At 48.7% G+C, this 21761-nt stretch overlaps 1 protein-coding gene across 2 annotated transcripts in view; it reads right to left on the bottom strand.

Moving 5' to 3' along the window:
• SAMD4A (sterile alpha motif domain containing 4A) overlaps positions 1 to 21761 on the bottom strand; it is a 204027-nt gene that overhangs the window by 13150 nt on the left and 169116 nt on the right. For both annotated transcript variants that reach the window (XM_090270905.1, XM_090270906.1), the window contains 6 exons: positions 20626 to 20712; positions 13357 to 13690; positions 10774 to 10859; positions 5951 to 6069; positions 1526 to 1727; positions 34 to 160 (listed from right to left, as the gene is read on the bottom strand). In XM_090270905.1, the coding sequence (XP_090127031.1) occupies positions 34 to 160; positions 1526 to 1727; positions 5951 to 6069; positions 10774 to 10859; positions 13357 to 13690; positions 20626 to 20712 (955 nt within the window). The remainder of the gene's footprint in view (positions 1 to 33; positions 161 to 1525; positions 1728 to 5950; positions 6070 to 10773; positions 10860 to 13356; positions 13691 to 20625; positions 20713 to 21761) is intronic.

The following is a 21761-nucleotide window of genomic DNA, read 5'->3' as shown; positions in this document are numbered from 1 at the left end:
GAGGAGCGTGAGAGATCAAGCTCTGGGCCCTACCTGGCTGCTGGAACATAAGCATGTTCTGGGGAGAAGTGTGCACAGGCAGCGAGCGGGTCCTCTGCACAGAGCTGTGGGTGCGGCTCGGCATGCTGTTGCTGCCCCCCGGGTTGGCAAACCAGAGGTTCTAGTGAGAAACACAAAAGGGGAACCGTTAGTCCAGATACCCTGGGGTGGGGGTGGGGGTGGGGAGCAGGGCCCCAGCCAGAGTGCAGGAGACAAATACTCCGGGGAGAATTCTCTGCTAACTTCTGGGAAAGGGCTTGCTTGCAGGCCCGCGTTGCCCACCTGCTTAGTTAGAGAGGGAATTTAGATTCCGTTCATTGTATTCACACACACCCTTGCTCCCAGTCCCAGACCGCTCTCTAAACTTCAGTTTAATCTGGATGCTTCTCCCCATCACGCTCTCCAAACCCTTTTTATCCCTTTGGTTGCCTCAGCTTTCCTATCATTTTTCTTGGAAATGGGGGTGGAGGGTGCGTGTCTATAAATGTTTGCAACAAAGGGGCACTAGCTATTTCGGGGCTCTCATTTGATTTTTTTTTTTTTTTGAGATTCTTACAATTTACTACAAAACCAGGGGGATAAAAAAGAACCTCTGGGTTGGCAATGAACTGGCACAACTCAGCTTGTGCTAATTATTACACGGTGTCTTGCCGGTGGCTTCCACTTGAACTGGTCTGAGGCTTGGCCACAATGACCAGAAAGTAGGGCTTTCTCAGGCTCTGTGCCGCTTCCCCTGGGAACTGACTCCTGCCTGTTTTGCCTGGAGCTGTTTTCCTGTTTCTAAACCAATCTGTCATCTCTAAATTTCTCATGACAACCCAGAACCTCAGACTCACCTGTGTCCCTCCAAACCCAGCCCCAACCTGCATGGCCCCACAGAGCTGGGGACAAACAGACAGAAGGCACTGGGCAGGGTGGGGGGCAGGGATAGGGGAGCGAGGAGCCAAAGGGCAGAGGTCAGCTCTAACTCACACAGAGAGAACCTCTGTGAGCCTGGCCTTGACTGGCTGAGAGTGCTTTACTCTTCTCTCTGGCTCCTTTCTGTGGAGTCTCCACCACAGCCGGGGCCATGACAAAGGAGCTACTTGCCGTGAGTGAAAAGGCTAAGCAAGCTCCTTAGGTGCCTCCCTGGAACCCAAATTTGGGAGGTGGTGAGGCCTGCTGCGGCAAGTCAGGGGTCGAGGCAAACAATAAGCAGGTCTTCAATTTCTTCCTTAAGGGCCCCTTGTGCAGGGTCCCCCAAGTTAAAGTGGCCACAGGGGCATCCTAAGCAGTCCTCCACGAGGCTAGGTGCGGCCTTGGCGTTGACCTACCTCCCAGAGAGCCAATGCAAACGACGCTGGGTACTGCAGAGGACAGGGGCAACTGTCGCTCAGTTTAGTCCCACCCTGGTCTCTCCCCTCACCTTGGGGTCATCTGGGAAAACATCCTGAAGCCTCAGGCGCTGAGCTTGGCTGTCCACCCTCCTCCCTGGGGCAGAACAAACCTGTCTTCCTTGTTTCATGATGGTGGGGTTAGCTGTGGTGTTGCGCTGGGTGGAGCTGACGAACCCACTGGTGCCCAAGAGGCCAAGGCGGGCAGAAGGGACATTCCGGGAGGGGATCTGGTACTGGCGGGGGTTCCGTCTGCCCATGCCACCGCCCACAGAGCCGGCCGTCGGGAGGGAGTTGGACTGCCCGAAGCCGCGACTGTGGGAGCGAAAAGAGAAGAACAGGAGAAGCGTGAGTCCCCCTCAGCCCTTCTCACCCCAAAGCTGCCAGTGGAACACCTCCTGGGGTCTAATGACATTTTGACAGTTATAAGGCCTCTGGGGTCCCCTGGGCTCTGAACCAGGAAAGCACTACTATAAACACAACAGCTGACACCAGGGAGCAAATTTTACATGCACTGTAGCAGCACTTTTACATGGAGTCTTCCAGCCTCATGACAACCCTATGAAGTAGACACTCTGTCCACTTTTATTTGCTGCTGGAGAAGTAAAACAGAACCTCATGGTTTCGTGAAGGTCACACAGCCAGCAGGGGGCAGTGCCCCCAGCCCAGAGTTGAACCTACGGCTCTGGGGCCTTCATCCCAGCTGCGTCACACGGCCCAGAGCACTCATGCCTGGCAAGAAGCCACCCAGCAAGGAAGTGGCACAGCCGGGCTCTGGGTTCCTTCCATCATACCACAGTTTTCCTGTCTGTGTGGCAGACCTGAAGACAGTGGCCTGAGCGCCGCACGGATGTCAGCCCCGGGAGAAAAAGGAAGGTGTCCTTCCTCATCGAATCCGCATGTCCCATAACTGCATGGCCCCTGGCATGGTGAATGCAGGGTGAGTGAATGAAAGAACCCTGACCCTCTGCCATCATGATGCCTTTCCAGATGGAGGAGCTGACCCCACACCTGGGGCTCTCACTCCCAGGTCGGGATGTGAGAATGGAGATGGTGACGTTTGCAAGAGCTCTGGTCCTGGGACACTGACCGCTCCCTAGGGCACAGGCCCTCCCGGCAGAAAGACCCAGAGGCTCCATGCTTTCCCCTGGACCCACGCAGGAAGGCTGCTGGAGACCCTGGCATCGCACGTGACTGCTGTGTTCCCATGGCTCCCGTGACCTCATCGCCAAAGAACTTGTCCTCTCTAACATGCCTCAGGTTCAGGGAGGGTGTGCGGCAGCCAGCAGGGTTTCAGGAACCAGCACATTCTTTCCAAGAAGAGTCAGCTTTAGTCATTCACTGATGTTTAAGTCGAAATGCTTTACCTCCAGTGGCCACAAGATGGAACAGGCTTGCTTCCCCAGCCCTGAAGGGGAGGTTTGTACCAAGCCTGTGAGGAGGAGACTCAGGGGGGGCACAGAGCTGCTGACGTAGTTTAACCAGTTGAGGGTAATGAGGTGGGGGTGGGGGGCCTGCAAAACAGTCATTTCCTGAGAGAGTGAGTTGTGTGTGCATAGGGGGAGGGCATTTAAGCCATCAGCACAGTGGATCTTAGAAAATGTTTCTCTTCTCTCCAGAATTCCTAAATTTCCTAGGGAGAGAAGGAAGGCAGGGAAGAGAAAGAATTCTACCCTGAGCTGGCTGCAGCTGATTTCTGGGCTTGTGTCTTTCCCCTTCCAGGCATTTGTGGCCCAGGAGAGGGTCATGTGGTGAGAAGGGGGGCGCTCACGGGTTCTGGGTCCCTGTTTATCTCATCCTTTCTTCCTTTTCTTCTTCTGCTTTTACTAAGGTTTAAAATGTTAAATTTAAGAGAAGAAATTCGAGTCAAGAGGGGTAGGAGCAATTTCTTGTGATCACAGAGCCCTCCTTTGGGGGAAGGACGGTCTGACAGCATGACAGGTGGAGAGCAAGCAGTGGTTGCTTTTTTTGAAACTATGAAAACTAGGCCTTTGGTTTTCGGAGTCAGAATTTTGGCCACCTGGTAGATGATTCAGTATTCTGCTAAGACTTTTCCTTATTTAGTGCAAATGACTCCTTTTTTTTTTTCTTTCTCATTTTCCTTTTTGGTTGGATTTTTAAAAAGTTATTTCATATGCAAAATACAGTAGTCAATGAATGATGCTAAAATGATTTGCGCTTTCAGGAAGGTGAGAATGTATCTTAAGCAATAGAACGTGGGTAGAGGTTCTGTTGTGGGACACTTAGTCACTGGAGAAATGAGGGCCCTAGGCACTCCAGAAGTTAGGACTCCCTGGGCCGTGTGGCTGTCAAGCCCAGAACACTGGGGACAGAGTGGGTGGGGGTGGGGAGAATCTGGTTAGGCCATCTCCTAGTGAGGGTGAGGCCCTGCTGTCCCATCCTTAACTGGTTATTGCAAAGCCGGTCCTGGTGAGGGCTGCTACTGCTTGCTGGCAGCCAAAGTGAATGCTTAGGTTACTTAAGATCACTAGGCTTAATGAAATGATCATTCTTTGGGGGGAGAGAATAAAGTGACAAAAGTAAATTTTCATTTTTCATTCTCTTGCTCTGCCCATCTGTGTCTCTCTTTCTCTGCCTTCCTAAATTTAACCAACTGATTTCATTACCTTGAAAGGCAGGAAAAGATTGAATAAGAACCAATTAATCTGGGATTTGTAATAATTCAAGCAGGGGTTGGGTTGCAGTTACCTTTGTATTATTGGAGAAACAGGTCTTCAAAGCAAATTAATAGCATAAAAAGATCCCAGAGGTAATAGTTAGAAGAACAAATTATTTTCTAGAGCTTTAGCAACCTTCAGTTGAACATCTACAATCAATGACGAATCCATTCTTATCTAATCAATAAAAAGAGGTCTACTGAGACTCCAGTCTGGCAAACCTTGGGTTAGCCCAATACATGCTTTAGACAGTAACACTCTAGAGAGGTCAAGGTTAATGGGAACTCTGATGCAAACCAAGGACAAGGCAGGGCAGACAGAGGCAGAGGATGAAAGTCTTGGGAGGAGCAGCAAAGAACTTAAAAACTCTCTCTTCATCTTCAACCTCTAGATTCCTTCTTCCTTAGAACTTGTCTCCTAATGGGTTGGTGTTATAAGAAGGGTCTGGACTCTCGTCGTCTTACTTGGGAGAAGTACTGCTGCTCTTACAAGAAGAGAGGGAGCTTGGGAAACGGGTAGCCCCAGAGGAGGAGGCTGAAGAGCAGGCCTGGCCTTTCATCTGGGTGCAGAGGTGATCTAGCCCAACTTACCAGGGAGGCCACCCCCAGAGGGCTTGGGGCCAGGGAGTGGGAAATAAAGTGTGGCTTGACCTGCCCATCTTTTCTGCACATGCGCCAAAGGCCGGGAGAGCTGCCTGGCATCCAGAGCAGTTAAGGGCACTGACTCTGGAGCTGGCCTCACTGGTCGAAATCCTGGATGCCACTCCTTACCAACGCCTCTGTAAAATGAGGTTAAGAGTAGCTCCTCTACCTCATACAGTTGTTGCAAGGATTCAACGTATTAATATTCTTAAAGTGCTTGGATACCACTTGGCACATAGTATGTGCTAAATGCTTGTTTGATAACTAATGTATATGTTGGACTATGATAATTTAATTTTTATATAAATCTTTAATAAAAACTTTTCACAAATTCCAACTGGCTCTACCTCCCTTAAATAATACAAAACAGTGATGTTTTAAGGCATCCTTATGCAAATAAGTATTAAAGATTTTAACAACACAGAGCTTCATATATGTACTGAGAAATGAATTCAGAGCTTTTTAGGTGCAAGTGAAGAAATTATTATTTATTTGCTCATGTTTAAAAATGTAAAATAGAATGTTGATTTTTTTAAGGATGTTTGCATCATCATTCCCTTGTCTCCCCAAAAGTCCTTGTCATTGTTCAAGGCTTAGGCCACCAGACTGTGACTCTAACTCACCTTCAATATGCAACTGGATCTCTCAATTTAAAGCCAGATTAAGGTAATGGGGTCTAAAGTACAATGAGGCTTATTTTTAACTGAATCCAAGAAGCTGAAGTACTATGAAAAATCAAGAATGGTACTGCTCCACTCTTAGATTGCAGCTCAGACCAAAATAGACTAGCACTGGGCTCTTCACCCTGCCACCAACTATAATTAGCTTGTCTGCAGCTAGAAGAGAGAAAAAAATTACTCTACCACTTAAGGTGCTGATAGAACAATCCATTTTTGTCCTTTCGGAGCCCCCTTTTGGGGATAAACTGCCAAGTATTCTGCTGGCATTCATTAAATCATCCCCACTACTCTGCATTTGGGCTAATACTGTCATTTTGACAATGTAAATTGAGTTACAAAAGATCGCATTCAGCTCTTCTTCTGGAAATGCTTTCTCTCCACTGCCTTTCCCAACCCCACCTGTTTAAGGAACGTGATTTGGAACTTGCCCCAGGGTGCCCTGGTGAGCGAGGAATGCCCTGCCTTGTCCTGCCTCAGGAACCCAGGCAATGGGGCACCTGGAACCACCATGCATTGCAAAGAATGAAATCCCAACATACTTTCTCTGCTGTCGATATCCTGATATGTCGAGAAGGGTTTTCCGAGGGAAAGACCGAAAGAGCTTCTGCACCTGCTGTTTCCATGACAACAATCTTTTTTTCTGCGTCTCTGTAAATGCCTGCAAAAACAAACAGGACTTTTTAATGGGTGACACAGCCTGGTATTAGAGGGAGAAACATGCAATTAATAGGGGAAAACATCGGCGTCCCTGCAGTTGCCTTTTTTTCACCTGTTTCCAACCTGGTTCAAACAGCAGTCAGTTTTATTTGTGAGCTGCCTGTACTGAAAATTCCAATTACCTGGCATTGGAGGTGCCTGGTAAGGTACGTGCATTAAGCTTTTGATAGCCCTCAGTTTTGGTTGCATTTCCGGCAGATCCATACCCCCCTTCCTTTTCATCTGACTCCACTCTGGACTCAATTTATTAACCAAGAATAAATTGCAAAATTGATTGTTGAATACGCTGGCTTTTGCAGGCCCCCTGCCTTTTCATAATCAATGGAAATGCTAAACCACTCCAAAAATCAATTTGCTTGATGGTGTGTGGAAACCCTGAGTGGTCAGCTGGGCTTGAGAAAATGGAGTATGTGGTCTCTGCGTCTCAGAGCTTGGCTGAGAAATCTCTGGCTAAGGGATCCTGTACCCTACCAAAACCCCAGTGCATCATCCTAACCTAAACTTCGTCTAAAGTTTAGGAAATGGGTAGATCTGATGCCTTCGCACATCTTTTCTAGTAAAATTGGTGTTTGGGGGTGTTTTGCTTACCGCCCTGTAATACACTGTCATGTAGATTATGTCTCCTTTTGTGTGCACCATGGTCCAGGGAAAGACGTTCAGGGGTTATGTGTCTCCAGGACAGACACTCTCAGATTCATGGTCTATAGACTTTCCCAAAGAGACATTAGAATGCTGATTCCTGGGCCCCTCCCACACACCCAGAGCCTGATTTACTAGACCTGCAAGGTAGTCAAGGGGATTTGTATTTGCAGCAAGTGTCCTGGTAATTCTGCTTCAGGAAGGACTTAGACGTGGAGTGTTCTAGATAGTGAGGAATGCACACGCAGTATAGGAACACCCTGTCCAGTGTCTAGAACTGTGGCCCACACGTTGTGGGAAATCCATAGACATGACAGATTAGCATTAACAGTGATGGAGATAACACGCCTAAGTAGTTTTGTCAATCAGGCATGAAATTTAAGTAGCAATAAACTATTACCTAGAATAACAGACTAATGACTATATTCCATGAAGGAAAACAAGATTCCTGAAACAGAGAGAAAAAATGACAGCTTAATTTTCTTCTGATGACATTTAATCTTTAAGGACCTAAACACAGGAGAGCTATGTGAACAAAAGCAAAAAGATATTAGTCATACTGTAGAAAAGTTATTGACTTGCAAACCCCTTCCTCCTATGTGATCTTAGCCGGGCACTGTTAAGAGTATTCATCAGGTAGGGCTACCAACCAAGGATCTAGTGCAGAGCCCCCTCTAAGGTGCAGACCCCCTCCTAAGGTGAGTGGTGGGTGGTCTCATGGTGAAAAGGTGAGGACATGGTTCTCCTCCAGGCAGGCCATGAACCCCTTATGCAAATTCCTCTACCCAAGACTCTTCCTTCCAAAAACTGAGGGCAACAGCATCCCTCTCAAAGAGACACTGTAAGGATTAAATAAGACAACACATGAAAAGCTCTTAGAATACTTAGAACACGCCTGGCTCTTAGTAATGATTCAATACGTGCTGCTCACAGATATTCTAGCCCGATCTCTGCAGCTGCACAGACCAGCCCTTTGGTGGTGGTATATGAGGGCTCGTCGTGGTCAGTATTCAACAGGCTCCTTTAGCCCCAACAAATGACTTCAAGGTCTCAGAACTCGAGTACTGAGCTTGTCTGGAGCCAGCCTGAAGGACAGCCTGAGTTTCAAGTGACAAAGTTTTACTTTATACATGTGCATTTAAAGTGTTTCCAAGGACATCAGTTCATACATGATGTCTTCCATGGTGGCAAAGAGCATTCAAAAAGATGGAAATGTAGACACCTCCACAGAGAGGTCAGCTCATTCACTCAGCACCAGGGTTGCAGACAGGAGCGAGCCCCATAGCAGTGCTGACGAGTGTGGTGGCCGGTTCTTCTCCACCCTGGAAGCTGCACTGGGAGGTGCGGAGGAGCTAGGTCATGACCGGCTCAGAGGGGTTTCTGGAAGCTGGTTCCTGTATATGCACCTGCTGTCACTATTGGCTGAGAAGGCTGATACTGCGCTCCAGCTCCTCCACTGGCAGCTCTGAGCGGGGCTGGAGGGGAAGGAAGATTCCACGCGACAGACAGCCCAGACACAGCCAGCCAGCCACGACTGAGTCCTCTGTCCCTGTCAGGCCCAGACCAATAAGTCTGTCTGGAGGAAGATGTGTCCTACGGCTCTTGCGGCTGGATTAAAAGCCTCATAAAGGGGACAAAAGCTCCTCTTCCTAGAACCTTCTCAAGACTGTGAGGAGCCAAGACTCCTGGGATTACAATCCATGAGACGAAGGGATTGGTCTCAAGACACAAAATTCAGAACTTTCCTGTCCTCCCTTTTACTACTCTGGGGAGTCAGTCCCTCATCCCTGGGGGGAAGGAAGGTCCCTTGGAAGTGTCAGCTCGCTCCCCTTCCCATCGCTGTGAAAGTGAGCCCTGTCTCCCAAGCCCAGGCTCACCTCCGCCAGGATGTGGACTGCGCCTCCATGGCTCACAGAGAGGGTGTGCTCCGCACACACAGAATAACCTGAGGCTATGGAAAATTATTCAGACGTGTTTCCTCTTTCTCAAACTAAAATAATAAAAAGCCTTGAACAGCATTTTCCCTTCCAAAGCAGAGTGTGGGGCCCTCTACCTGACAGGAGTTCAGGCAAGCAGACATGGCCTGGGCCCCTTTTTGCTCAGGACCCCCATTACTAAGAGGCCCCTCTTTGGTGACAGCGCCTCTTGCCGGCAGAGGAGTCCACACAGTGCCATCTTGGCACTGAATCACTTGGGCAACTGGGGAGGAAGAGTGGAAAGAAGCAGAAAGAAGAGCCAGGATGCCAAGGGAGGGCATGGCAAAGCAGGGCAGGGGGAGAGTCAGGCCGTGGCTCCGGGCGGGTGCAGGGTAACGGGGAAGCTGTGCTCTGTCTGGCAGAGGCAGCTGGAGGACTCGCTACTTCGTCTCATGGACTCAGCAGACTGGAGGCGAAGTGGAGGTCACCTGCCCTCCTGCATCTTGGGAGTTCAACGCTGAGCGTGAGTGTAGGAGAGGAAGTAGGGATCCTGTTTGCTTTTTCAGAACATTAAAGGTTCCCCTGATCATCCCTCTGGAAATCCACCTTGAAGGTCCTCCCGTAACAAGACACAGAACACCCCCCCACCCCCAACGCTGCCCTCTCTGCCTGGAGCCCTTTTCTGCCTCCTTACTTAGTCCCTGCCACTAAGATGCAGCCTCCCTCTAAGGGAACGCCAGTTCCTGCCCTGGTAGGTGCCTGCCACTCCTCATTGGGGCTCTAAGCACGCCGTGAGCGCCCCATCAGAGGCTTTGTCATCATGCACGTGACGACCTGTTTTCTTTTCACATCACCCAGTGCCCTCACAACGTCAGCCGCCTGGCCAGGGCCAGGGCACTTAATAAATATCTGTGGAATGAATGAGTTCTAAAATTCATCAACGTGCTTTTGCTTTGTCTTCGTTCTGTGGTTTTCTGCTGGTCCAACGAAGTGCAGGGTCAGGACTGGAAACAGAAAAGGCTGGGTCGGGCTTAGGGAGAGGTACACACGAGGATAGATTCTGCTGTGAGAGACAGTTGCAAACATGAGAGTTTAGGGGGTAGAGGAGGTGTGGCTGGGGTGGCATCCCAGAAGGAGACTGCCCACTTGCATGTGAGGATGGGTGGAGTCGGACCACAGAGTTGGGGGCCCCAGAGAACTGACCAAAATAGCAGGAAGGTGGTGAGGGGCCAGACCTCCTTACCGGGTATCTCCTAAAACTGGGGCCCACTGGATGCCCAGGGCTCTGGCTGTCACCATGGCAAAGGTGAGGAGACTTGGAGGCCTCTACCATCTTATCTTCATGTCAAAATCCCACAAAAGGACCTTCATGCCCTAGATTTACCCAGTCCTAAATTTCCTAAGGCCTACACTTTGTCTTTGTAACTCTTTGGAGGAGAGCTGCCAAAGAAGCCATTGGGGTCATGGATTTGAGGCTCAATCACCTGCCTCCACAGGTCGCTCAGGGCAGCTGTGACTAGTACCTGCCTCGTTCGGTCATGAAGACTGCGCTAGCTTTGCGAGTCTGGCAGGCACAGCTCCAGCCTGCCTCAGTCATTCTTCGAAAGGACATACGGCTAAATACAATTCCCATAAAACTCACAAATCAGAATACAGAAGGATGGCCATGAAACCACATACATACAAAGACACATGATTTCTCTGCACGCTCCTCCTCTATTCCTCCCTCAAATTTCCTTGAGCCAAAGGGCAAAATGTTTCAACACAGAACTTCTGAAAGACTGGAAAACACCAAGGGCTAGGTGGCAGGACTGGGCATTAACCGCCCCAGGCCCAATCCCTCAGATGTGGTTTCAGAATCAGAAGTTTCTCTCAGGCATTCACCCTCACGTCAGAGCTCAGTCTGGATGACATTGGACACCTAAGTCATATGCAAGTGTTGTTTAGGTTTGAGGCCACCATAGATGAGCTATTAGGACATCTGCCCCACAAAAACAAGTCTTTGGAGACACACACGGTCCCATCACAGAAATGCCGAGAACCATTTCTAAGCAATGAGAAAAAAGCTTGTGAAACCTGTCACGACTCACCTCATGAATTAGACACTTGTCTATGAGCTGTAAATAGGAACTTATATTTTCCTCATCAGGCCTGGAAACCAAGAGCTGTGTGCACACTGTGAATTAAAAAAAAAAAAAGGAAGATGAATTAGAAAAATGCACACCTATCCTAACCTGGCGATCTGCCTCTGACTTCCTTTCAGGACCAATATTTTGAGAGGTGTGTGTGCCTGTGGCTTTATGTAGTTCACAAAAACGGCCAGGAGGCTCCTCATTCCACTGAAGTCAAAGGCTCGGTCACCACAGGAGCCCTGGCCTAGAGAAGCCCCTTCAGTTAATTCCAGGCATACCATGCTATATTAAGCCTTCTGCAAGCCTTCCCGAGACACACTCTGGGAGAGGAAGAACACAGCAGTGTCCTGAGCTCTGTCTTTGAGAGAGGCTCCTTTTGAGAGGGAGTTCAAAGGCATCAAAGACCACCGACATTATCAGAAAGCAGTCTCCATGGTTTTATGAATGAACTGCGCACCTCATCGGGAGGAATCAAACTGGCATATCCTTTAGGATGTGAGGTGTGGGCACACACATGAGCAGGAAGCCTGCTACTCCATCCCTGGAGGGCTATTTCTCAAAGTGATACATGCATTTATACGTACACAGGTTCACCTGCACACTCAGATGAATGCTGATAAAGACAGAGCAGAGCTTGTCTATGGGTAGAGTACACACACTGCTGGGTTTCTCGTGACCACATTAGTGTAGCCCTGTCTGCTCTTGTCCTGGACGTCTTGATGCTCTGATTTTGATGGGAATGTTTAGACAGCCACTATGGAGATGGCTGTTCAAAAGACATCAATCAGAAGTGAAAATGCCTTGCACTGAGCAGCTCAGACTTGAAACCTGGGCATCATGATTTTTTTCTCTCCCAAGTGCTATAGAACCAATGTGTCACAGAATCCCATTTATACGATGTCTTTGCATGGAGATTTTCAGTACAACGTTGTTTGTAATAACAATGGAAACCACTTCACTGTTCGTTCACTGGGGCACTGTTAAATACATTACGGCTTATGCACACTGTGGAATAGTATGCAACCTTTAAAGAAGAATGAGTTGACATTATTGTATTGATAGAAATAGTAAAGATATGTAACATTTAAAAAGCTGCAGAAAAACATGTAAGCAAGACCTGTTTGTATGTAAAAAGGACACTCATGTGCTTGTATATGATTATCCAGTTTCTGAGAGGGTATTTGGAATCTGTTTTATAGTGGTCACCTCCGGGAGGGGGGAGATGGCAGGGTTTGGGATGGGAGGGCTATTTTTCACTGTCTAGCACTCTGTTTAGTTCTGATTTTTTTATATTGAGCATGAAATTAATTTTTAATTTACTGTCTAAAAAAGCCATGCTAGAGAAGTGCAGGCCTCTGAAGGGCAGTGCCCACTATGGGTCTCGCCATGGGGAAGGGGATTGAGGTACCTCACATTCAGGTAACCACCCCACGTGTCCCTTCATCCATGGGATTGGGTCATCTGCTAGAATCCCACACAGCTAAGTGCCTGCTGTGGGGTGGGGGAGAGCAAGGACGTGACAGGGGACCGAGGACCCACCGTGGCCGGCAAGCTCCTGGCATTTCAGCTCCAAGGAGTGCTACAGGTCACCTCCTCTGAGCCAGATCCGTATGGATTTCAGTCTTTTATAGGCCGTACCACGGGGAGTTTCTCAGTACAACTATAAGACCCAAGTGTCCATATCTTTTGGTAAAAACATAGTTCTTTAAAACGGTATGAAGTATTAGACAATAAGGAAGAAAACATTATTTCCCCTTCCCAAGAGTAAAGTTCAGGCATTCACCACACTTCTTAAATGATCAAGATTTCTTGGGACACAGCCATCAAGCACCAACTAGTGCAGCACTGGACACAGACAGGCAATGTGCATAAGGATCCCAGCCACAGGGCAGGCCCAGGGCAGTCCAGGTAGAAAGGGCGCTCTTACCCAAAGGACCGCGTGTGAATTCTGTCCAGCCCCACAGACACAGCATGGCCGTGGTACCTTGCGTGGTCCGGGTTAAAGGCTGACTTTAACGCAGCGATTTTCAACTGGCATGCTGCAGCAGTTTTTAAAACATGCAATACCTGACTATTTAGTCAGAGGCACTGACCTCTTTTCCCTTAGAAGGTCAAATTAAAAGTGACAACAGCCAGCACAACAACAGCTGTCTGCTATAACTGAATAAAAGTTACACTTATTTCTTCGTCACATCAGCAAAAAATACATTTTTTGGTGTGCCGTAGAATTTTAGAAATTAGTTTACATGTGCCGTGAGATGAGAAAGGTTGAGCATCGCGGTTTTGGCATGAGGATCCAAGGCCCATTGAGCACTGTACCAGGAGGCCCCGCAGCCCTGGTCTGGGGGCGTGGGTGAGATCTGAGGTCAGGTGCAAGTACCTTCACCTCAGGGCCACGCTTTCCTCATCTGTGCAATGGGCTGATGACAGCGCCTGTGGCAGGCAGTTTATCCAGCACCCAGGGGGAGCCCCTCAGGGGCTGTAGCTCTGATTAGTGGTGTGGAGAGAAGAGAAGGGGGAGGTGTGGAAATCAGGCTCTACCTTTCCCCATGACACGTGTGAACTGCCCGGGGAGGTCCCCCTCCGGCAGTGGGGCGACGGCCATCTCCCCGTCACAGCTGCTCATCTGGTGAGGCTGGAGCCCGCCGCTGGCCCCAGCAGAGGTGGTGGCTGTGGCGCCGGTGGCCGCAACACTGTCCTTGCAGTCGTGGCTCTGGTTCTCGGGGCCCATGAGTGAGGGTGGGTGCGGGGCCTGGGGCTCCCGGCGCCGAGCCTCAGGGGTGGCGCTCGGGGAGCTGTAGGCCTTGATGGGAGTCAGGATCATCTGGTGCAGTTCCTGGAGCGGGATGCGAAGGTTGCCCCCTTCGATGATGTCCTGGATGGTCAGAGGGAGAAGACCTCCATTAGGGTAGGGACGCCACCCCCGATGCCTCCCCTCCCGTGCCTTGCCCCAAGCTGTTCACAGACAGGACTCACGGGTGGTGGCCCCTTCATCATAACATTCCTTGGAAAAGCAACCATATTAACTTTATCATTCTAATATTAGCCCAGGTAGAAAACTTGGAATATACAGATATGTATAGTGAGGACATTACACATCACCTGAAAACCCCACTATCTAGAAATGATTACTGAAATGATTTTGGTTCATTTCCTTCCCTGGCATCTGTGGTGCCTTTTATAAAATGCATTTCTATGGCTTACACTTACATACTTCAGAAGCCATATAACAAAATTGGGTCATACGGTGGCTGCCTGTCCTGTGTATCATTGGTTTTAAATGGAGGAACCTGATCATTCACACCTTCGTTCAGCCCACAACACAGAAAACACAGGGTAGCAGTTGAAAGAACAGACTCTAGGGTGGATATTGGGCTTAGAATTCTGAGACTACTGTGTGACCTTGGGTAAATGACTTAACCTCTCTGTGTCTCAGTTTCCCTGTGTATAAAATGAAGATAACAATAGTACCTGCCTCATCAGATGGTTGTGAAATTAATATTTGTAAAGCTGCATGTCAGTGTCCATTTTTGTGTCATGTGCTTCTTTGTTAAATTAATAAGTATGCTCCCACATGCCAGGCACTGGGCTAGGCATGGGGATACAAAGGGAAGAGCCTTGAGGATTCCCTCAGGGAGTTTACATCCTACCATGAGATGAACGGTCACAGCACTAGAGACTGAGGTGCAGGCCAGAGATGCTGCTGCTGTGAGGGGAGACTCTCTGAGGGGTGGCACAGGAGCAGGAACCCATGGGCATGAGGATCCTGGGGAAAAGTGCTCCAGGCAGAGGCCACAGTGAAGGAAAGACACTGAGAGGGGAGCATGCCCCGAGTGAGGAAGGAACAGCAAGGAGGCCAGAGGTAAAGCGGGGTGGGTGAGGGGAGAAGGGTGAGAAATGAGATCCGAGGAGCCACGTGGGCCTGAGCGTGGAGGTCTGCAGGCTAAGGCAGGGATGCAAGAGTTTCTTCTAAGTGAATGAGAAATCAGGGAGGGTTTGTCACAGGGGGGTGATATGTTTTAGAAGGAACATTACAGAGAGAAATACATGTAAAATAGATGTATATGATGAGGTATATAATGCATATACTATATATACAACTTTATAAACTGGGTCCTTCTGGACATATAATTTGATATCCTGGGCATTATTTATCAGAAAAAGGAATGAAAGTGAATTCTGACCGACATTTACCCATGTGTCAGTTGCTCACAGGGGCACAGAATAGGCTCAGACACTTGTGGCTGGAGGTCGGGGCCTGGGGGTCGTCCCTGGCATGGTGGGTGGGCCCATCTCCCTGCCACAGTGCTGCCCAGTGCTTATGCAGCAAACCTCACCCTGGGATCTCGGAGGGACACTGACCATCAGGGTCCTGATTACTACTGAAGGTTTAATCTTCTGAGAGCTCACAATAGTGAGGACATAATTTTAAAAGCATGAATACCAATCCATCCCTGGGATCCTCTCTTACCAAGGAAAATAGCTTGATGATGTCAGGGAACACAAGCATATGGAATGCGATCATGTCTGTACCCACACGTTCTCATCAATCAATTAGTAAGAGGAAACCTGAGCACAGCAGCCTCGCACAGACGTGTTTCAATTCTGGGCAGCAAAACACCAAGAGCCCTGCTCCGTCATTGGCGGGATCCTGCTTTGTTCAGGGAGTTGGGAGCAGAGCCTGAATTGTACCTTAGCCTAGTTGGCACCCAGGGGTTCTAAGGGAAGGGAGATGCTAAATAGCCACCAGAATGTCTCAATCCTGGCCAGGGCCACTGTATGGCCTTCTTTAGCGGAGAGAGTACACTTTCCTTTCTAAGCCAGGCTGATATGGCTGTGGGGAGACCAGCCCACAGCCTGTGCTGGCAAGCGTGATGCGGGAGGTGGGGTGCTCCTGATCATTCCCAGTTTTCCCGCTCCCGGACTGCACTGGCCCTTTCCCAGAATCTGATACTGTCACGTGACCGAGTCTTCGACTTTGGACTTGGTAGTCTGGTTCAGGGCAGGGCACATGGAGGCAAGCTAGCTGACCCATGCCAGGAGAGCACCTGCTGTCTTTTCTGATCCAACTATGTGCCAGCTGAGCCCCTGCCTCGAGGTCTTCCAGTTATTGCCAACCTCCCAACCAGCACCTGCGGCATGGGGGGTTCCAACCTCCTGGTCCAGCTCCTAACCAAGGAGAGGAAAGGAAAGGAGAGAGAGGGGGAGAGGCTTCCCCATGAGGCAGAAAGGCAGCCTAGCTGGGGCATCGCATGCATCTTGCCGTGCCATCCCACACGGCGCCTACCACAGAGGCGAGCAAATGTGCATTTGTGACACTGACAACTGCCACCAAACTCTCTCTGGGTCTTGTCAAGCGGCAAGAAGCTTCTGTAGTTACTCAGTGATAGGGAAGGAGATTTTGGTTATTATACTAAGAGCTGAACTCCTCCAAACAAGAAACAGACTTACCCCAAGTTCAAGTCTTATTTTATTCTACTGGGGACCACGCACCACAAAGGAAACAGTCAACATAATGAGTCATGCTGGGCGCTTTCAGAAAATACGATTTATCAGGAATCATGTAGTTTTGTTTTGCTTCCCCCATAGACTTCAAGCCAGTGACTCAACAATAACACTTAACTGCCAGCTTCCACGGGGTGGCACCACGACCATCAGGTCACATTCCTGACTCTTCAGAATGAGTTCCAGCACTCAACACCGACTGCCCAACTGAGAAGGAAAGTAGCAAACCGCCCAGTGGGATGCAATCCAGTGCCCCCGACTAGCTGTTGGAATTAATGCTCCATGTTGACAAAAACAGAGACTCAGCCCAAGACTCTATTGATCCTCATACCCTAAATATAATCCTACATGATAAACAAAAAGGCAAGAGCAAAGCTGTGTAATTAGCGATAATGTGCTGAGCTGAGGAGCTAACCTGAGAACAGGTATCAGCAGGGCTGAGCCACCCGGCTCGGCCCCCAGCTGGGGCAGGCACCGCTCAGAGCGGATGAGCAGGAAGGGAGCTCCTTTTGGACCATTCCCGCCTCTGGCCTGGCTCTTTTAGGTCTTTGAACAAGGCTGGATAACCCTTCCACAGGGCACTTAACAGCAATGAGCTGCAAATCATCTGGGAGAGACTTCAGCAGCCAGTGTCCTGGACACTTACGCAGCTGTCCGTGGCTCCATCCTCGTCCTTGTGTGTGAAGAACTGGACTTCCACACAACAGACAGGACTCCTGCATCTACTTAAATCCATTCTCTCTCCTTTTGTTCTCCAAACGTCAGCTGAGCCCTATCAGGAGTCAGGTGCTGTTAGGCACTGGGGATCTAAAAACAAATATAACAGAATCCTCGGTCTAAGAAGCTTACAGTTGCTGGGACCCATAGGATGTGAGAGCACTGCCAGGACAGGGAGCTGCAGGGACATGAAATGTGCGTGTGCATGTATGTGTATGTGTGTGTGTGTGTGTGTGTGTGTCCTTTTTCCATGCAGGATTCCCAGGCTCAGAGTATGGTTCAGCTTCACAGTTTGGGAGGCAGCTGAAAAGGATGGTGAGGAAATAAAAGCATGGGGAAACATCTTTATTATTAAAGATAAATGTTGAAAAAATCTGCCCCAGTGACTATTCTAGTCTTTTTCCTTTTCCACCAAATATCTTGAGAAGTCTACACGTCCTTAGCCAAGGGCCTCATCACCCATTCACACTCCCAGTTCATGGGTTTCCCTTAGGTTCCCTCCAGCTTCCTGAAGCCCCTCTCATCATGGCTGCTGGTGACCTCCCGATGGCCAGTTCCAGGGAGCAGTGTTTAGTCCTCATTGTATGTGACACATCCATGGCACCTGGTGAGATTTCCTCCTTCAAACTCTCGGACCCTCTAGGCAGGCTCAATCATTATTTGGTTTTTCCATATCTCCTGGTGCTCCTTAGGGTCTGTCCTCAGCTCTTAACACTCAGCACACTTCTGGGGATACCAACTACCACTTACACACAGATGACCCACCCCTGAGTCTTCCAAACCCTTGTGAACTCTAGACTTGTTCTTCTGGCCACCGGCTTGCCATTCCTGTCTGGCTGTCCCACAGGCACCTCAGTCTCAACCTGTCAGACTGAACCCCATTTCTCCCACATGAGGAACACCTCCTATATTTTTTGTTTCCCAATGGCATGGCATCCAGGCCTAAGCCCCCTGCCCATGCCGGGACTCCTGCTAAATGACCTTTCTGATCCTTCATCCTCATGGCCGCTGCCTTGGCTCAGGGGCCCACCCAGACTGGTTACAGGCTCCTGATGTGCCTCTCAGCCAGCACTACCCCTTCCTGGGCTCTGTCCTCACCACTGCAGAGTGTGCTGTTCCTATCCAGGAAGGCATCCCCACCAGCCTTGGTGATGCCTGGGTCACACTAGACTGTGAGAGCTCTGGCTACACATCTGTCTGACACAATGCAGTCCCGAGCTCCCGAGGCCAGGAACCACGTATTACTCACGATTAGCCTCCAGTGGACGGGGTAAGTGTAGCACAGGCTAGCTGCTTAGTCAGAGTTCAGTAACAGTGGGAAAGCTCTGGAGGCAGAGCTCATCTGCAGTGACTACTGACTGTGAACGAGCCACTGGGCGGGTGGGAGCCCCGCTATCGCCTTAGAAATCTCCAGGTTCTATGTGAGGTCAGAATGCATAAGAGGTGAGGGCGGGGTGACAGCGTTTCTAACAGCATAATCAGCTGAGGATGTCTGGAATGCCAGGGAAATGGCTGACTTGCATCTGTTACTGGTGGCCTAAGTGGCAAGAGGTTAAGGACAAGCTTCGCCCTTGAAGAGCGGGAGACACCCAGGTCCCAGAGAAAAGAGAACGGATCCAGGGGCTGAGTGGTTGGTGGGTGCTGAGGAGGGATTCATCCCCTCGCAGGCCATCAGCTCCTGAGGGGACGAACACACAGAAGTGTGAACTTGGGTATTCCCAACATGATGGTCTGACAGACACAAGCTTTCCTCTTCAAAGAAGTCAAACAAAATAAACTATGTATTGCTTTCCTTCTGCTCATTGGCCACTCTTAGACTTTGTATTACACCTATCATTTTTTCAACAGTCCCATTCCAATGAACCAGGGAAAAAGGATTTTTATGGAGTCACTATTATTCTAGGTGTGAAATCTGGTACACAGAAAATGTCACTGACTTAAAGGTTCGATGGGAAGTCAGGGCCACCTGTGCTACCTCGCTGCCCTTATATTTCCACACCCTGATTCGGCCCAAGACCGCAGGGAGCACAGCTTCCAGCGGGTCCGCCTCTCTGCCTCTCAGGTGTGTGTTTCCTTGGTGACGGGATATGAATGAGCTCCTGAAGGATGCTCCAAAAGTGAGGGGCAGGGGAGAAAATCACTCTTCCACCACAATACTTAGCAATCTGATCCTTAAGCAAAATGTTTTCTGTGCTTCCTAATAAGTAAGGCGAAAACTGGCCTTTTAAATGTTCCCCGCAAAAGAACGGTTTCTTGTATTAAAAATGGCAATAATCACTCTGCTGGGCAAGCTGCTTGGTAAAGCAGTTAGCATAATATTATGAACAACAATAATAACCTCCAGTTCAGTTGGACAGGTCACCGTCATTTGTGATAAATTGTGAATGGGCCTTTCACCATGGATGTGCCTGTGAGTAGCCTCTGTTTATCCACCCAGAAGTTTGAAAAGCAAACTTTCTTATAAAGTACACATGCTTATTTTGTAAATATGTATAACTTTATATTTTATGTGCTGTGTATTAAATATAACTATACATGGCATGTAAAATTATGCACACATTTTTGAATAAGAGAAACCTCCCACTGTATTAGAATATTTATGCACTCACAAAACTTGCTTTAGCCCCACCTACCTCAATACTTTGCTCCCTTCCCAAGGCCCCCTGGGATAACTCAGGAGCAGGAGGTTACCAAGCGACCTCTGCAGGCAGCAGATAACTCCCCCGCCACCACCACCACCTCCCAATGGCAGTGCACAGGATCCCGACTCTGGGACCGAGGCAGCATGGGCTCACTGTGTGTGGAACAAGGCCCGCTCTCCTTGGGACCTTAGAGGAAACCATAAAGTCACCAAGTCCTAAAAATGACATCGTTACCACAATGATGTCTGGATACAAAGATAGGACGAGAATGTGTTTAGGCAGCAAACAAAGAGGGACAGTAGCAGCTGATAACTGCTTTTAACACCGTAATGAACTCTTTTTCAGCATTGGGCATTTTTGAGATGGTTCCTATCAGAGTCATGGGGACCCATTCTGTTGTTAAGCTAAACTGTGGGATTACTCTCTGGAGAGCCAACTACGCCTTGTGCCAGGGATTTCGATCCCCTCCAGCGGGACCTGCAGCACACCTGTTGGCACTGGCCTCTCTGGGGCAGCTTTTCTCAATATCAAATCCTTCCCTGGGCGAGAGACAGGAATGAAGCAGCTCTGCAGATCCTTGAGCTGTTTTGTCAAGATTTCAGCCTCTGACTGTGGGCTGAACCCTTCTCAAATCCCTACAAACGCACAGAAGGCAGAGGGGAAGGGACACACAAAGAATTCACGTGACAGCACTTCTTCAGCGCTTTGGGACGGCCAGCCGCAGGCCGCCTGGAGCCAGGGACTGAGGACATTTCACAGTCAGGTTACAGAGAGGCATGAGTAACCAGGAAGCTTCACTTCAAAATATTTCATTTTCTTCTAACTCTGGTAAAGAAACAGCATGACACACTGTAAGGTCTGCCAACGACACTTCAACTGTGAGGTGTCCCTGCTCCATTTTCCCACGATGAGGGGAGAAATGTTCTCTCAGTTGGGAATAACTTACCCTTTCCAAAGACTTCAGGAGGTTTTGTCTTTCTTTAAGCTTCTGAATACTGATGACAATTTTGTGTCTCGCACCTTTGGTAACGTTCTGTAATTAAATAAAAGTTATATTCAAAAATATTTTAAAGAATCAGCTTAGAGGCTCTTGGAGGCTGTTTGGTACTTTACTGTTTGCTTTGTTCCCACACGTTTGCAGACTAGGAGATATCTATTTGTCTCTCTCTTTAGTACCTATTGTTATAAACCTCTTCTTAATAAATATTCTAACTCCATCTGGTTACATGTGTGCCTGCCTGTGTCTTTTGCTATAACCTTTAGGGGTGGAGAGAGAGAAAGCTAGAACAGCCAATCAAGCCACTCAGCATGATATTTCTTCACAGTCTTAACGGATCATTTTTAAGTCATACACTTCTCTTCTCCAAGCTGTATCCTCCCGGTCCCCCACCAGGTTCCCTGAGGGCGCCAACCCCATACAGATACTCATGCTTTCTTAAATCTCTCCTATGTTTCTCATCTCGAGATATGGAGTCCAGTACAGGTCTCACCTGGTGTCACAATACACATGCAATTTTTGTCAGTTCACAGCTCCTCTTTGGTCTCCATAAAAACCAAAAAAACCTTAAACCTATCATTCAGTTGTCTTCAGGTAAATGATTAGGATTCATACACAGGGTGTGGATTTTATCTTCTTAACTGTGTAGCAACGGTGAGCCTAAGAACTTAGTTTAACACTTGTTAACCACACACACTGCAAATTTCCAAGTAGAAGGCCCTTTCTGAAATCAGGTCTCTAATACAAACTTCTTGCAACTATTCATTGAATTCCTCTTAAAAAAGTAAAAGATGTGAACACCAGCTACACCTCCTTTACTTAGAAAAATTAAGTTGTCAAGTGACAACTGAACTCATAAGATGAAGCACTAGGGGCGTATTTCTGTTTAGCCTTGACTTTGGGTTAAAGTGAATGGAATTACTCTGAAAAGTTTGTGCTGGCCACTGGCACTGCCCTCTGTGTCAATTATTTCTTGTTTTTTCCTCAAGTCGAACAACTGATGACTTAGGTTTTTTTCCCAGCTATGAGTCAAATACAAAAATGCTCTTAGAGGCAGTTCTCATCAATTCCTGGGATCTCGAGGA

Source organism: Furipterus horrens, unplaced genomic scaffold, assembly GCF_987537825.1.
Source record: "Furipterus horrens unplaced genomic scaffold, mFurHor1.1.pri manual_scaffold_3, whole genome shotgun sequence".
In the NCBI taxonomy this organism is placed as follows: domain Eukaryota; kingdom Metazoa; phylum Chordata; class Mammalia; order Chiroptera; family Furipteridae; genus Furipterus; species Furipterus horrens.
Note: the sequence above shows the minus strand (reverse complement) of the source record. Positions and strands in the feature narration are given on the sequence as shown.